The sequence below is a fragment of the Monodelphis domestica genome, chromosome 6 (assembly GCF_027887165.1).
Source record: "Monodelphis domestica isolate mMonDom1 chromosome 6, mMonDom1.pri, whole genome shotgun sequence".
Taxonomy (NCBI): Eukaryota; Metazoa; Chordata; class Mammalia; order Didelphimorphia; family Didelphidae; genus Monodelphis; species Monodelphis domestica.
Genome location: NC_077232.1, coordinates 149,604,334 through 149,621,887, shown reverse-complemented (window position 1 = coordinate 149,621,887; position 17,554 = coordinate 149,604,334). Strand labels below are relative to the sequence as shown.

At 33.9% G+C, this 17,554-nt stretch overlaps 1 protein-coding gene across 12 annotated transcripts in view; it reads right to left on the bottom strand.

Moving 5' to 3' along the window:
* ADGRL3 (adhesion G protein-coupled receptor L3) overlaps positions 1 to 17,554 on the bottom strand; it is a 982,472-nt gene that overhangs the window by 13,808 nt on the left and 951,110 nt on the right. The window contains exon 25 of one of the 12 annotated variants that reach the window (XM_056802677.1): positions 2,839 to 2,967. The exons of the other annotated variants lie outside the window; for them this stretch is intronic. Within the exon in view, the coding sequence (XP_056658655.1) occupies positions 2,839 to 2,967 (129 nt within the window). The remainder of the gene's footprint in view (positions 1 to 2,838; positions 2,968 to 17,554) is intronic. 12 annotated transcript variants of the gene reach the window in all.

The window sequence follows — 17,554 nt, the reverse complement described above, 5'->3', positions numbered from 1 at the left end:
TTAAAAGCCTACTCTGTGCTACAGTGTGCTAGAAATACAAATAAAAAACTGAAGTTTGTTACTTTCAAGGGCTTTACACAATGTCTTAAATTATGTGTAATTTCTAAGACGGGATTATGACCATCTTTATTTTTATTATTGTTATTATTTATTCATAAACCCTTACCTTTCATCTTGGAATCAATACTAGGTATTGGTTCCAAGGCAGAAGAGTGGTAAGGGCTAGGCAATGGGCATTAAGTGACTTGCCCAGGGTCATACAGCTGAAAAGTGTCTGAGGAGGCCAGGTTTGAACATAGGACCTCCCATCTCTAGGCCTGGCTCTCAATCCACTGAGCTACCCAGCTGCCCCATATGGCCATCTTTAAATGGTTTTGTTTCTTGTCAAACTTTTTCCCTGTTCAATCAATCCTTCACATAGTCTCCTAAGTAATTTTCTTAATGGTTCTGAGCATTTCATTTTCTTGCTCAAAACTTTTCACTGGGTTTCTATTGCCTAGAAAACAATATTCACACTTCTTGGCAAATTTCATACCCTCTCCAATCTGTCTACATAATACATTTTTATTCTTGCTCATTACTACTTTCCTTCAAATAATGTATTTCATAGTCAAAAAGAATCAGTACCTGATTTTTCCTCACCCTCTAGTGCCCCACCCCCATTCTCACTCTCTTCCATTCTCTAGGCATTAGCATAGATCATTTTCTTTTAATATTTTCACTTGTTGAAATGTTTTCTGCCACCTTCTCAAAGAAGTGTGTTCTAATCTTTTGGTTCATAGTTGTCCCCTGCTCCACTTTCAAAAATTCTCCAAATACTCCATGTCTCTTCTCTGTCATTATTCTGTTATCTTCTATCACATCTTCTTGAATACACTTCTCATTTTCAAATGCATTCACTTGCCCCATTAGACTTTAAGTTCCCTGAGGGCAAGCACTGGGTTGCTGTTTTCAAATAAAGAAACAAAAGCCTTCCAGAACCTGCATATCACTGTGCACCTGAGTGCTTAATAAATGTGTATCAAATTGAATTGACAAATGTCTGGGAGAGGGTCAAGATGGAGGATGTCTGAAAAACATTATTTGAAAAATAGCTGAAGGTAATGGGAATTTTTAGGCTTAGATAAAAGAACTCTAAGGGAAGGCATTGTAACTATCTTTAAATCTTCAAAGAACTCTTATATAGACAATGCAGTAGATTTGTTCTTTATTTCTACAGCAGTGGGGCAAATTTTGTGAAATTCCTAGAGAAAAAATATTCCAGTTTTACATTAAAACTAGAATTTTCTAATAAAACTTTGGAGAGGATTGGTTCAAATGCTAGAGTACCAAAACTTATTTTAGCATCCAAATAATGGCTTTCTTTCAAGCACGCTGAATTGAGTGTAGATATGGTATCTAATTGGATATTCTCCAAGGTCCATTTTTGTTTAAAGGTTCTGCATAGGTTTTCAGGAATTAAATGAACTTGAAAGCCTAGAGAAATCTCTCCACTTCAGCAGAAATTAAAACATTCTCCTTAGCTCAAATCAGAGCTATTGGCCCAAATGATTTTTATAACTATAAATGGTTTCCAAAATTTAGGCCATTTTCAGGTTAGTGTATATATATATATACATGGACAGACTTTCATAGGCTTTTTAAAAAATCACTCATATACACAGGCAAGCACACACACACACACACACACACACACACACACACACACACACACACCCATCCACTATCACCAAATATTGCACATTTTGTACCTGCTGACTATTTCAGAGTGCATCTCAGGGCAAAAAAAAGCAAAACCAGAACAAACAAAACAAAAAGATGCCCAGTGATTATTATTTGGGGCACAAAAACCTTAGAGGAAAATCTGTAGAAATATTGAAACACTATTAATCTTATCACAGCTAATAAATCCTAAATTGTACTCAGTATTCAAAATTACCTTTTACATTTTTGGCATGCACTGTTATTAAATGAATACGATCATACTAGTCTAACAATAATTTCTAAACTTTTGAACATATGATTTTTTCTGAGGTCTCCACAAATTCAATAAATACTTGAAAATCAGTTGGACTTTGTATAAACCCTGTTATTTGATATGAATCAGTTTTTTCCCCCCAAAAGCTCAGAAGGATTTACAGATAATTTAATCTAAATCTCTAGTTTTATAGATGGGAAATGTGGAACCAGAGAGGTTGAGTTCATTATCTTTATCACATATGTAGGACAGATACATATATCCTGACTCCTAACTTCTTTCTTTCACACTAATCTGTTTTTCCTTAGAACTGACTACATATTTGTTGTATTTATTTCATCAAATTATTTTTACTCTGGTTCAGACTCACAGTTTCTTCTGTTACATCTACCTTATACTTTAAAAAACTCGTTAAATTTTAGCTTTTTCATTAAAATAACATATCAATCACACAATTTTTCTCACTTACCTTAAGCATAATTTCCACTTCTCATAATGAATATATGTATATAATATATAAATTTATATATTTAATAAAGAAAAAGTATTGACAAGAAAGGAACATAGAATAACAACAAACCACAAACCAATACAAAACGACAAAGAAAAACATATCTTGATGGAGCGGAGGTTTGTCTAGCACATGGAATCCATTCATTTACTGAGAAAAGCCTAGGGAAAATGGGAAAAAAAAATCTATCTAGATGAATGTGATAGGGAAGAGTATCTGTTTGTATCTGTTTCCAAAATAAAGAAAAGACAGGAGAAAAAGAATGAAAGAAAAAGGAAACAAATGTGTCCCCAAAAGCCACACACAAATGCGACTCTCACTCAAAAAATGAAGATAAACTCGAGCACACCTTGTGTGTTGTACATGCTCACAGAAGGGTTGTTACAGACGGCCGGTTCCCCAAGCAATGTATTATAGGGATTGTTAGTGCCATGAGGACGAAGCAGAGCATTGGTTATAAGATGATTAGCCATGGCTCCTGGAGCAGCCCAATAGAAAGACAGGGAAAAAAAAAAGGTCAATCAGGCAAATATGATAAAAAAAAAAGAAAGAAAAACATTCAGAATGACAACAGTTGAAACAGTCTTGATTACAGGCAGCCAGCTTGTTAGACTTGAAAATACACGGCTCTAGAGCACAGACATTTTCAACAAAGCACAGACCCAAATGTGAAAGAACAAAAATGGTTCAAAATGCCAGGAAAGCCACACTGATGATACTTGCTTTCTCAAGGTTTAAGCAAGGTTATGCTTCCATGCTTGTTAAAAGTAAATGAAACAAAATCCAACAGCCAAAACAAAGAAAAAAAATTATTTAGAAAGAAAGAGACTAACATAAAACAGTACATTCCTCCATCACAGAAGACATTGTTTTTGTTTTTTTCTTTGCTTTTTTTTTTCAGGGAAAGTGAACAATAGCAGAAAACAAAACTTTGTTTATTATGCATCCTTGCTCACATTTGGTGAGCAGTTGTTTTTAACAGGAAAGGAAATCTGGACAGTTCTTTGGTTGGTTTGTTTGTTTTTTAAGTCACGAAAAGAAACATCACCAAAGTTGGTTAACCTCATACTAATGTTACATACATGAATATTATACAATAGGCACATTAGTTTCATAGGTTAAGGTTTTTTTTTAATCAATGTACACATATTAAGTACCATGAGTGTCTTATTTCACTAATTTTATTTCAAAATCATAATTCTAAAAAAAAATCAGAAAATTAGATGATCTCCACTTCAATTTGCCTAACTTTTAGCTCAAAATATCACAAAATAAGTTCTAGAAGAGAATTTAGAAGATACATAGGCCAACTCCATAATTTTTTTAGTTGAAGAAAATGGGTCCCAGACTTGCCCCAAATAACATAGATGGCAAAGGTAGATTATGAATCTAAGGTGTTCTAAGTCCAACTCAATCAACTAGTATTTTATATATGTCTACTATATTTTAGGTCTTGTTTTAGGTGCCAGGGATGGAAATATGAAGGATGAAATAATCCCTACTCTCAATGAGCTTACATTCTAATGGTGAGACAAATTAAAAAAAATAAAAATAAATATAAAGAGAATATTTTCCATTGTTCTGTTATAAAATTATTAGTAAAATTTAGTACTTAATAAACTAAAATTTAGTAATTAATAAAAAAAATCAGTAAAGGAATTTTTTAAAATTGGCTCTATTGTATTTTTATTTATTGGCTATTTGGTATACTCCTTTGAGAACATAATGCCATGTTTTTTAAAGTTAGTAGTAGCATCTTCCAAAAGACCAGAGCATTCATTACTTCTTAAAAGCTAGATTGCTTAAGCAATGTATTTTGATTAAAACTGCTTTGCTTTTCTGTTTGTTGCTATTGTTGTTATTTCTTAAAGAAGGTTGATTTCAGTCCAAAGACTAGGATTTTCCCCCCTGCAATATTTGTTTTATTCTGTTTTTGCTTCATAATGCCAAACAGACTTGATTGATATTTTCCCTTTCCATCTGCTTGTTTTGATATCATGTCAGGATAGCCAGAAGTAACAACCTAGTTTTAGATCCTCTCATAAATAGATACACCTTGGTTTTTAATATGTTGACAGATCAGGCTGCAACATTTTCATCTTGCATGTCAATTCACAGGAGAGAGCAAAAAAAAAAATTAAAGGAAAAACCTTTGTCAAACTTATTCAGAAAGTAACATTGAGTTGATTTGTGGGTGGAAGTATATATTTCAAATAAGAAGGAAAAATGAAAAGATGGTAATAAAAATACTATATGAAGGCCAACGAAATGCTACAAGAATCACATCTTAATTAGAGAATGTATGATCCATATTAGATAAAAAAGATACTTAGGCAGATTTTTATCCCTAGCAGAAAGCATGAAAAGGGAGAAACAAATGGTAATAAATTTATTTTTCCAAGGTAGAGCTCTGTATGATTAAATTTATTGCCAGTTTAAAAAAAAATAATTTTTTTTTTGGAGAGAAGGAACATGTATAATGAAAGAATAAAAGTGAATAATCCTGGGCTTCATAAAACATAATTAGATGGACTTATAAAGTATTTCTTTGAAAAGAATGTTACATCATTTTAATCTTGCAAAGGGATAGACATAGGCACTATACTTGTTGTTTCATTGTTATTGAGAATTCTCTACCAATGCAGTTTGGTATGTTTTCTGCAACTTTTAAAACTTTAGATGGTGGCGTCAAACCCAAATAGAAGTGGAGACACTAATCTGTACATAAAGATCTTGTTAGCTATATAGTGACATAGCTTTTAAATTTAATTTATGTTTTATTGTACGAAAAAAATTTCCCAATTACATTTTAATCTGGTTAGGACCTTGCACTCAAGAGTCCTGGTCATATATTTAACACCTCTGATCTTGAGATTGTGTGACTTGCTCCAGGATCACCAATATAATGCACCATAGGCAGAACTTAAATCCAGGGCTTCCAGGCTCCAACTCAATTTTATATATAAACTATGCTCCTCTATCTCTGTAAATGATAGACATTTAAATCTATCACTCAGGAGTCACAAAAATAGGATGCTATTTTCCCATGTCCCAATGGAATATCAATACTTTCTGCTGAAAAGTTAGCAAACTCTAAAAGAATGCCTTGATACTATAGAGCTGTTCATTTAAATAACAGAACATCTCTTTAAAACTTAAAATTGCATAATTAATGGACTACACATGAATTTGAAGTGTTACAGACAAAAGTAGAGACTCAACTGTATGTTGACTCAAAGAATTGGAAATGCAACTTCTTCAATATTCAAGCATTTATTTTCAACTGCTGGGATAGTGTGTCCCCTGATGGAAATAATGACATTTCAGATGTTTAAACTGTCCCTAAAAGTATTCGATTAGAAAGTTAAATCAGTGTAAACAACTAATAATGAGTCCAAGAAAACAAAACAGAAAGCCAATTGTGCCTTCTCTGTAACATCATCAGAACTCTTCTTAAAATTTTATTCATATAATGATAATCTGAGCCTCCTAATGGGATGCTTTTGAAAGCTGGATTTTTCATCTTAGCCCTTACTTTCCTCTGGCCTCTTTTTCAAAGAAACATGATATGCTATAGACACATTAGACCAAGTGAACTATTTGGAAAATAGGCTATAGGGCTTGTTCACATTGCATGCCACTGTTCTTCCTTGAGATATAGATATAGATATAGATAAATAGGGCTTGAAAGATAAAATATTCCCTTGCCTTATATTTTTTTCTGTACTGATGTAAAAGAAGATGATCTGTGGTTTAGAATAAGGAAACAATTTTGTCTCCTGTAACGAACTGTAGCATGAACACTGAGCTGGGAGGAATCAAGCATAACCAAGAAGTAGATGACTCAATATTTCGGTTCCTGTGTTTATCACTCAATTTATTTAAGGCCTAGGATGTAAGAAAAAAAAGATTTAATCACAAAAAAGAAAAGATGAAATCCATGAGCGCAATTCTGATGATGCTTTAAAAAAATATATTAGTATAATGACTTCTTTTTTATATCTTTTCATGCCCACTAGTCCAATTCCCAATTCTCTTCTATTTTTTTTTATCTAAAAAGAAATATAACATTTTCTAAGCCACATGATTGGCCTGAGGTGAATCAGTGCTAAATATGATTTTCCCTGTCTCCATGGTCCTGATACTGGGCAATTAATTTTAGAATGACCAATAACAACAGAACCAAAGCACTGCAGTATATAGGAATGCTTTAGATGGCAGTGATGGTTGAATAAAAAATTATTCTGTGACAGCAATACATCTTTTGTAGCAGCTTGTTCAAAAGGTCCTATCAAATCCTAGAGAATCAAAGGATCAGATGCTGGACATTTGCTGCTATTAAGGCTTATAGATTTAAATCTGAAAGAAGCCTTGGAAGTCATATACTTGAGGAACCTCAAGCCCATAGAAGAGAAAATAGTTCCCCAAAGTCACTGAATGCCAAAATCTGATTTTAAACCCATGATCTCTGATTCCCAACTGAGCCCTTTTCTTTTTCTATACCAAGCTGCCTCCTACCTTTTGAAGTGGTCAACCTGTTTGTTTAAATGGGAAACTACTTGAGAAACTGAGACAGGTCACTGGAAGCCAAGTACCATTATCCTTCCTCTTATCTTTTGCTATTAAGAACAAGTCCCTGGAAACATGATCTCAACTTAAGAGCTGTTACTATTATTTATTGTTTCCTATTTTTAATCTTGGAGCCCAGTTTAATATGTAATTATTGCCTCAGCAATCAGCTTTGGTTCTGGAGATTATGATTCAAGTGAGAATTGAAGCAGCAAGAACAGGAGAGAATATACAGAATTTAGTGGTAGAAAGTAAGTGTTTGATTTCTAAAATTGTGAGTTCTAGTAGTTTGAAATGATGGGAGGGGAGGGACTTGAGAGTAAGGGTGGATATGGAAGTTAATGTCAATTGATCCCCTGCCGATTTACAGACAGGGCATTTTCATTTACAGACAGGGCATTTTCATTTGGACCTATTCCTTTTAATCGCTCTGCAGATTCTAAGGACTTGAAAGAATGTTGAGAGGTCAAACAGTGCATATCACTGACTATATGCTTAATTAGTCCAGATGAAGGCTAGCCATTTTATTTTATGATTTCTATATTCTCTTTTAGGTATTTTATTCCTGTGATTGTTTTATTTTGCTTTGTATCATTGTGTGGACTTTGCTTACTTAAAGCTGACCCCTAGATTATTTTAAGGAACTTGAACACAACCTCTTTTCCCACCTTTTATTTGTAAAAATATTTTTTTTGTCTTCAGGTATCTTGTCATTTAGTTGGTTTTGATTGTTTCTCCAATTTACTCAGGTCACTTTGAATTCTGATCCTATCTGCTGGGATGTCATCCCACCTGTCTTCATTTCCCCTCTACTGAATGTCTGATTTATAAACTTCTGCTTCTGGTGACTGTGAAATTACAGAGGACTTTAAAACACACCACTGATTCCAGAGGGTCATCTGACTTAAACTAAATAAGTCAGCATGCTTGAAGACTCCATCTTGTGGGCTCTCCACACCAAACACATTAGGAACATGCCCCCCAATAGTGGTTATCACCTGTATTTGTTAAAAAAGTGCTTAAAGGCTAAAATGATAAGGGGATTTTGGCATTATCCAAAAAAGAAATTGTTTTCTTCTATTATTGAGAATGCTAATTATTAGGTACAATTATGTAAAGAGTCAAAGTTGTCTATGGACTAACCTTGAACGGTTTTCTTTATTTACCTCTCTGTAGAACAATCAATAAGGCCTGGATAACTAGGCAATTCTATTAGGCTCTCTAGAGATGACTGACATAAATACAAAGATAAGTAAATAAACAACCCTTTGGAAACATTAAATGGTTCCTGAATACTAGCTAATAATAACAATAAAGAGAGAAAAAAACCCTCTTAACCCATAATTAACAGAAGTAATAAGCTCAAATTGTGGCCTGAAAATTGGTTCTGTAAAAATAGCTATCCTTTCATCAGCTGAGATGCTCCCTCTGTGTATTCTAGTCATACCTGCTTCCCTTGCTGACAGAAACAAGTGTTGGCCCTGCAATAAAGCTATGGAAGAGCAATTAGCATTCTATTCTAAATACAAGCATCTTCAACAAAACTGTCAGCTACATTCCAACAGCAGGATTTTTATTTCTGGAAGAAAAAAAGAGATAAATACAGCTTGATTGTTCAGATTACAGGTTCAAGTAGAGAAGTTGGCAGGTAGGGGAAATTGTTCTGACATAAACCAAGAAGATCAAATTCTCAAGATCATATTTTAACTGATAAAGAATTCACACAGAACCTTGTAATGTCACTTTTCCCTTATATTTTAAAACTATAAAACTATAATCATATTTAAAGGTTTGTCATAAATAGATTTTGAGTGAATGAAAGACTACTGAATGGAAGATATTTTTTAAACAAATATATATTAATACAAATATATATAAATAGAGAAACTTCAAGTGAATGTATGACTACTAAATGGAATATATATGTGTATGCATATAAGTGCATGTGTGTGTATGTCAGGCTGGATTTCCTAAAGTATGTCTTGCAAAAACATTTTCTTCTGGTAGAACTTCAATGGATTTTTTTCTTTACACATAAATAATCCCTCAATGAAGGTATCATTCAATGCCACTGCAGTACGATAAACTTAATTGAGGCTTACATATCTAAGGAGAAGATCCATGCTTTTAAAAACTTTGAAAGAAAGCAAAGAAAGATAAGAAGAGAGTTACATGTCAGTTGAAACTATATTTTATCATTCGAAAATACAATTTGAACAGCCTCTTCTTCCTGACAGCAAACTAACAAAGTTACTGAAAGCCTTTAAGGTAATTTGAAACATCTTGATTTACTCAGTGAACACCATAAAAGAAATATTTTCATTTACTTTTTCCATATTTGATGGGGAGAATTCATTCCTTTTCAAAATATCAATGGCTTAACCAAACCATTAAAAATAATCATCTAATTATTCCTTTTATTCATTTATTCAACTCTACTATTACTCTGCTATGCCCAGGATATGAAATATACAAAAATTAAATAATAACATTTAACACAAGGACTTAAAATCTGGAAAGGGAAATATAAAAATTAAGAAATCCATACAAATATAATTTAACCATTAGATGAATATTTATTACAAATTTTGGCATGCTTAGGTACTACTAGTCATGCAATTTTATGTGAACATGCAGTTTTTTTTCAATTTTTTTCTCTTAATATAGACTGTTGTTTCATATTCTTTACAAATGTTATTATAAGTAAAAATGATTGTTTAGTTTATTAAACTATGCCTTTTTAAAAGATATTTTTAGCTCAACAACATTGGTGATTATAGGATACTAACTAGTGTATAAACTTACAAGGAAAACAAATAAGATAATTTTCTGTCTTGAGTATATATATAAGGGAAAATTACAGTATTTTAAAAAGTTTTTAAACCTGGAAGATATCTTCAGATCATCTAGTCCAAAAGTGTATAAAGGGGAAAGGGGAATGTAAGCACTCATGTTTACAGCTTTTATCATTATAATAAATGAGGCTTTATCATATTATTGGGCAAAAGTATTAAGCATTGCAAAGTAGTAATGTTCTAGATAGAATTCTTATTCTTGTTCTTGTTCGTCTTGTTCTCCTCTTTTTCCTCCTCTTCTTCTTCCATCTTCCCTCTCTGTTTTTGTCTTTCTCCCCTTGTGAACTATCTCTACCTAGCCAGTCCTCAGTTTAATGAAGCAATACTCTCTGCTCCTCCATATACCTTCATTCTCAGTTTTTGTTAAAATTATAATCCTTTCCACTTACCCTCAAATTTGCATTGTCTCCAGTCCCTTTTCTTTTTAGGATCACTTTCTCTCTGCCTTCCAAGTGGACAATTAGTGTTCATGATGGGAAGTTTGGACCTTCACTCTTGTTCCTATACTACATATATGCATTATAACAAAGGCCTTCTAAAAAGAAATTAATATTTGAGTTTTTTATTGTGCTGAGTAAATTGTTTTATAATTATAAATTTTGTTTTTAAACTTAAAAATCATGAAAATGTAAAAATAAGTCATAAGGCTGGTGTCTGTTGAAAGAATACTTCATAAGGCAGTGGATTTAAGAATATCAGAATGCAAGCCCTGCCCTTGACCTCATCTGTCTGTGATGCTAAGCAGGTCACAGTATTCATCGCTCAAATGTTAGCAAAGCATTTGCTTATTTGCATTCCCTATTCTAGAGAAATGGATCTCATTAAATATCTAAATTAATAATTTAACATTATTTAAAATTTTGTTTTTGATAAATAATCTCAAAAATAGTTTTCCCCATAAGAGTGTTGAACTCTCATGCAGTGAAGTAGACTCTTTCCTTTTTTTTTTCCTCTTTTAAGATTAAGAAATTAAGATCTGGAGAGTTAGTGCTAGGACTAGAACCCAAAACTCTTGCTTCCAATATAAGGCTCCAACCTTTATTCCACACACTTTTCTTCTCTTGGTTTCCATGTGATATCTGTGTTCTCAATTCTGTTCTTCTGTGTCTTAGCAAGAGGACTCTTATGGCCAGTATCTGATATTTATGACCTCAAATTCCATGAATAATGATGAAAATGAGATGACAGTACTTGCATTTATATAGTGCTTCGAGGGATCTTAAAGTTCTTTACCTTTCTTATTTAATCCTAATAAAAAACATGTGAAGTTTGTGTCATTATTAGCCACATTATTAGGTGAGGAAGCTAGGACTGAGAGAGATTAAGTGATTGTCCTGGGTCACATAGTTGAGTCTGAGATAGGATTAGAATTCACATTTTCCTAACTCCAAGTCCAGTGCTCTCTTTACTGCATATTGTCGTCATCATCATCATCATCATCATCATCATCATCATCAACTTGGCTAAAGACAGGCTCTCTCTAAAGAATTCAGAGCAAGAGATTATGAGTGGGGTTCCACTCTTATCCATCCTTGCCTACCTATTTGTCTTTGCATTGGCTCCCTAGGATGAAAAATCTTAATTCAACGTCAGGAATAATTTCCTAGGGTATGAAAGCCTGATACAACAACTTCATGACTAAGCCAAGTTTGGGGACCATAACAATATAGTTGTTCTTGCTTTCATGTAGCTGAAACTTTAGTGGATAGACATTCTTCCATTTCTTCCCATTATGCATTTCCCAGAATCCCTAATTTCCTTCAAAGCTCAATTCTAGTTCTAGCTTCTACTTAAAACCTTCCTGAATTTCCCTAGTTGGTGCTCTTTCTGTCCTCTTGTATGTCATATTTACTTCTCTGTGTTTGTGCTGTTTCCCCAGTAAAGTAATGACTCTTTGAAGATAGGGACTTTGCCATTCTCATCCTTATATCTCCAGTGTCTAATACTTAGTGACATGGCCAGGGTAGGTGCTTTGTGGAATTGAACTGAAAAAGAACTATGGTAGATAGGAATCGTAGAGATACTACTGAAGTGTAATTGTAAAGAGATTTACAAAAGTGCTAATCAGATAACTGGGGCAACTTAATGTCATAGCATTTTAGTCTCCATGTAGGTTTCAGCAAAAGAGTTAAACAAGGAGGGGAAAAAAGACTGGAATAAAAGAGTGGAAAAGTATTTGGAGGAGCAAATGCTGAGATTTGCTTAGTCGGAGTGTGCTGGGTACACATGACAAATCATGTGAGAAAACAAACAAACAAATAAACAAATAAATAACCAACCATGGAAGTCAAGTCTGGAAGTTTCACTAGAAATTAGTGTTTGGAGGTTGGAGGCATGACCCCTGGATGTTAAATAAAGTACCAGGCAAGGGAGGAAACAGAAAAGAGAAGAGGTATGATCCTATCACTGGAAAACTCACCCTGTAGGTTAGTATGAGATATATTGCTTGAATTATCTGCCTTTCATACTTTCAAATGGGGGGCAGCTAGGTGGCTTAGTAATTGAGAGCCAGGACTAGAGATGGGAGGTCTTGGATTCAGATTTAGCCTAAGACATATTCCAGCTCTGTGACTCTGGGCAAGTCATTAAACCCCCGTTGTCTAGCCCTTACTGCTTTTCTGCCTGGGAACTAATATACAATATTGATTCTAAAATAGAAGGTAAGGGTTTTGAAAAAACAAACAAAATAATGTGCTCACATACCCATACACATATCAACACACACCCAACCACGTGTGCAGATACTCATAAAGAGAGATTCTAAAGACAAATGCCTAAGTTAAGCTTTCAAGTAAAGCCATCTGACATGAAAGCAGCTGCCCAAAGTAGAATGACTGTTTTGTAATTAGGACATTAAACTGGATCTGAGACCTGTCCTTTGCTACATTTCTGGGCAGGATTTAAAACATGTGAGAAAATGCAATTCAAAACATTTTAATTCTATTTACTCAGTCAATTAATGTAATTATAAAGTGACAAGGGGGATCCATTTGTTAACAGAAAAAACACCCCCAAATATTTCAATAGATGTGTAGTCATAAATGAGCAAGCTGACATATTTATTTATCTATGTATGCACTTTTAATAGCCAATGAAGTTCAATTTTTGAATCTGATAGGAGCTAGACCTATGCTTTCACTTTCATGGTGAATTCTCAGGTGAAGAAATTTCCTGAACCAATACTGATGGATACCTTAGCTGCCATTTGTAATCTTAGAGAGTTGCCCATAGCCCTTCAAGTTGCAGCAACTTACTTAGTGTTACACAACACAATCAGTATAATTGGAGGCATAATTTGAGCCCAGGTCTTTTTGGTATACTATATATCTTTTTTTTTATAATCGAGTTGCTTCTTTCTACCTACTTTTATACATAATCGAAGCTATGGAATATCTGTCTTGAAGTATAGAAGACCTGAGTTCAAATTCTCCCTCAGATACTTACTAGCTATTTGACCCATAAATGGCAAGTCATTTATATGATCTCAGCTTCAGTTTCTTCATCTATAAAATGGATATAACTTTCAGTGTTATCATGAGGATCAAATAAGATCATACATATAAAAGCACTTTGCAAGCCTTTAAGATCTATATAAATATATTATCTTTAACAATTTATTTTTGAGAACATATTAATATCCACTCAAATGCAATAGAAATTCCATAAAAATTATTCTTCCTGTACTCCTTAAAAATTCAATCTTATACTTCTTAAGGAAGTTTTTCTTTATGTTTCAATTATATACAGGACCCTTAGTGAATGCAATATAGTGCCTGGTGAGTACCTTTTAGAAGTGGTATTGGGTTTATGATGATCTCTCTATCAGGCATTTTCAAGAATTAGCTAGGATTAGGGTTGCAGTCTATGGTCATACTGATTTTGGTTTCATTTGGTTAAATTCAAAAAATATTTGTTAAAAAAAACCCAAAAAAACAAGATACAGGGGTAGCTCGGTGGCTCAGTGGATTGAAAGCCAGATCCAGAGACAGGAAGACAAGGGTTCAAATTTGGCCTCAGATCCTTCCTAGCTTGGTGAACCAGTAAAATCACTTAACCCCCATTACCTGGCCCTCTCTGTTCTTCTGCCTCAGAATCACTACAAAATATTGACTTTAAGGTGGAAGGTAAGGTTTTTTAAAAATAAAAGAAATAAAACAAAACATACATGTCTAAAGAGGACATATTTAGTAGTGAAAAAACAATTATTTATATGTTAGATTTTTAAAACACAAAGGAACAGTCCAAACAATGCATTATAAGAGATTTGGGAAAAGAAACATCATTTCTGGGTCTAGGAGTAAGAGAGGGATCAAGAAAAACAAAAACAAAATCATAAAATCAGTGGCACCAGATCTAGTCCTTCAAGAAAAGGAAGGATTTCAAAAGATGGTCATGCATATCTAGTGGTGTTTGCAAATGTAAATGAGAGTTGGTAAAAGAATGAGGAAAAAGATTGTGTCCTCAGGTCGTATTGGATAGGAATTACAGAAAATATGGGAGAGAGAGTATAGTATGAAACAGAGCTTTTAAAAGTCAGTTGGGGTCAGGTTAGAGGGCCTGGAATGCCACAGAAATTGATTTTGTTTGGAAGATAATGAGAAAGTATTGATATTTTGTGGCAAAGAAATAGCATGGTCTGACCTACACATTAATAAAATTACTTTGGCCATGGTATAATAGATATATTGGAGAGGGAGATTGGAGACAAGGAAACCAGTTACATGCCTATTGCCCTGATTCATGTGATAGACATTAAAGACCTGAACTCAGATAGTTGTATTGGGAGTGGAAAAGAGAAAAGATAGGATTGAGATTGGGGAAATGAAATGGAGAGATCCGACAAGTGATTGGATGAGTTTTCAAGCCTGAGTGTTTGAGAGAATGATGCCTTCTTTAGAATTATAAAGTTGGGGAAAGCCATAGTTTTGAGGGAAGATAATAAGTTTCATATAGGGATATATTGAGTTTTGGTCCTAATTCTTTGTGGAAATTGGTCCTAATTCTATGTGGAAATATTTAAGGGATGGGAAGGAATGTGAGAGTAGTTCAGAGGATTTGATGGCTTTTGAGCCACCACAAAGAAACAAGAGAAGAAAAAGAGAAAGGTCAGGGCCTTTAGAAGAAAGGAAGAAGATCAGGCGAAGGAGACATAAGCAAGCAGAGATAGAAAAAAAAAGTGGGAGAGTGTAAAAGCTTATAATATAAGTTAACAGAGGTTCTTAAATTTTGTTGTAATAGATCACATCGACAGTGATGAAGCCCCTGGGATAGTCAGGATGATATTTTTAAATGTACAAAATAAAATGTATAGGATAATAAGAAAATTGAGCATGCTGAAATATTATATATGTATATATATACATATATGTATAATTATATGTGTATGTAATGAAAAAAACCAAATTCACAGAGCCCAGGTTAAGAACAATTGAGTAAAAATATTACAAAGGAGGGAGATGCCAACATTGTATCAAATTCTGCAGAGAGGCCAAGGAGAATGAAGAGGAAAAAAAGGCCAAATAGATTTGACAATTAGGAGTAAATTTTAAGGCTCAGCTCAAATGCCATTTCCATGGTGATGCCTTTCCAGATCTCCTCAGTTAATTCTCTCTCCCTTCACAAATTATTTTATCTTAATTTACCGCATTAGCTGACATGATGGGGTTCTTTAAAACATTCATATGACAGCACCAAAACATTACAATCTACTTTACATATGTTACCTCACTTTAGAATTTCTATATTTTGCCAAGTAAGTTCTCTAGGTGTTATCTTCATTTTGAAGATGAAGAAACTGAGGCTCAGAGAAGTACTTTGACCTTGGAGGTTGAACACAAACCTACATCTTCCTGTTTCCACCTAATACTCTACAATATTTCCTCTTAACTATATACTTTATCCACCAAGAGAACGTAAAATCTTTGAGGTTAGGGACACTTTTGGTCTGTAGGTTTTTTCCTTTAGATGTCTAGCATCTAACAAATAAGTCTTGTATACAGTAAGTGTTCTAACATATATTTTTGGGGGGAGGTGAATTGAATTGGTGACTAATATGAGAAAAATAGTTCCTATTAGAAAGCTATGGGAGGAAATCCAATTTCTAGCATGAAACTAAAATATTAGGAAACCACAGTGCCTCTGAGAAACCAAAGACATTTAAAGAACAAGAATATTTATCCTGGAAATCATTTGTTAGTTACTGGGGACAATTTCAAAGTTATATATCATCAGTGTTCACAAGTCAATATTTTAATTGTTGCTGTTTAAAGCATTTCTACAGAAAGTTGAAACATTTATTGAATCATTATTTAAAAAAAGAACATTTTCCTAATTTCTAGAAGAATGTTCCTAAAGAATTACATTTTTAGTTTCTTCACTGAAAGTTTTGTGAAACATCATTCAATTCTGATAGCCCAATTCAGACTTTTATGACTGAAAAGATTCATTTATCATGATTTTGAATTAATCCTAAATTCAGTAATAGATAAAACACTGAAAAATATCTGTGTGTGTTTGAGCCAGCCTATACATGCAAATGGAATATTTAGGTCAATATTAAGAGAAACCCAAAAGTTAGGGTTTAGAGAGCGAAAATAAGAGCAACCACTCCTTCTGGGCTTGCGTATCATGGCCTATTCTTTCAATTGTTACTTTGTTACAAAATCTTAGATGGGTATATCCTTATTCCTGTCTTGGCACATATCAGGATGCACAACTATCCTTAGATTCACTCTGGAATTTCTGAGTCACAGTACTATTAAGATGGCAGACTAAATATTTTCTAATTCCCTACTATACCTTTCATACCACTCCAAAACAGACATCATGTGTCCAACATAAAATTTTATCTATCTCCATGGTCTAGAATACAAGGAATTCAACAGAAGGTAAAACCAACCAACCAAATCAATTGACAGTTACCTCGAGATCATTCAGCATCCCTTTCCTACCTTCCATGCTACTAGCAGTAACAGCAAGGCTGTACTATTTGACCCAAGGAAGTGACATATGGACTTGCAACAAAACCTAAGCCCACACCTTTCCTCTTTCCAAGAAAACAAGTGAGTGCCAGCAGCATTCCAGGGGCGTAAGTTTGGTTTATGTAGTCAACCAGTGCTACAGCAGGCTATTGACTTTGCTTCAGAAGATCTTTTCAGGAAAGCAGATGGAGAGGACCTATATGAGCTCTAAATAGAGCTCAGTAACATATCTCACTGCCCCCTCTCCTTCTTCCAGAGCTTCAAAATACTGAAATCAACTATGTGATAATTCTTGGCCAGGGAAATGAAGAACAAAGGGAGCAGGGCAAGGATCCAGAAGTGGGCTCTATGTATGTAGGGTAGCAGACATAGGCAGAGACCTAACTGCCAACTGTGACCCCCCTCCCCATTTGGAAAAGTATTGAGATGTTTTAAAAACCAGCCCTCAAGGAAATCACCATCAAAAGGAGGGAGTCATTGAAAAAAAAACCAACAACAACATGGGAGAGGGGGAGACTAGAATTATCAAAGATCTTAGAAAGAAGAAAACTCAAATATCTTGAACAGATAAAACAACAGGGAAAACATTAACAACATAAAGAAATATGGCCTCCATATCTAGTAAATGAACTCAAGCTTATATAAGGAAATATTGCAAAAT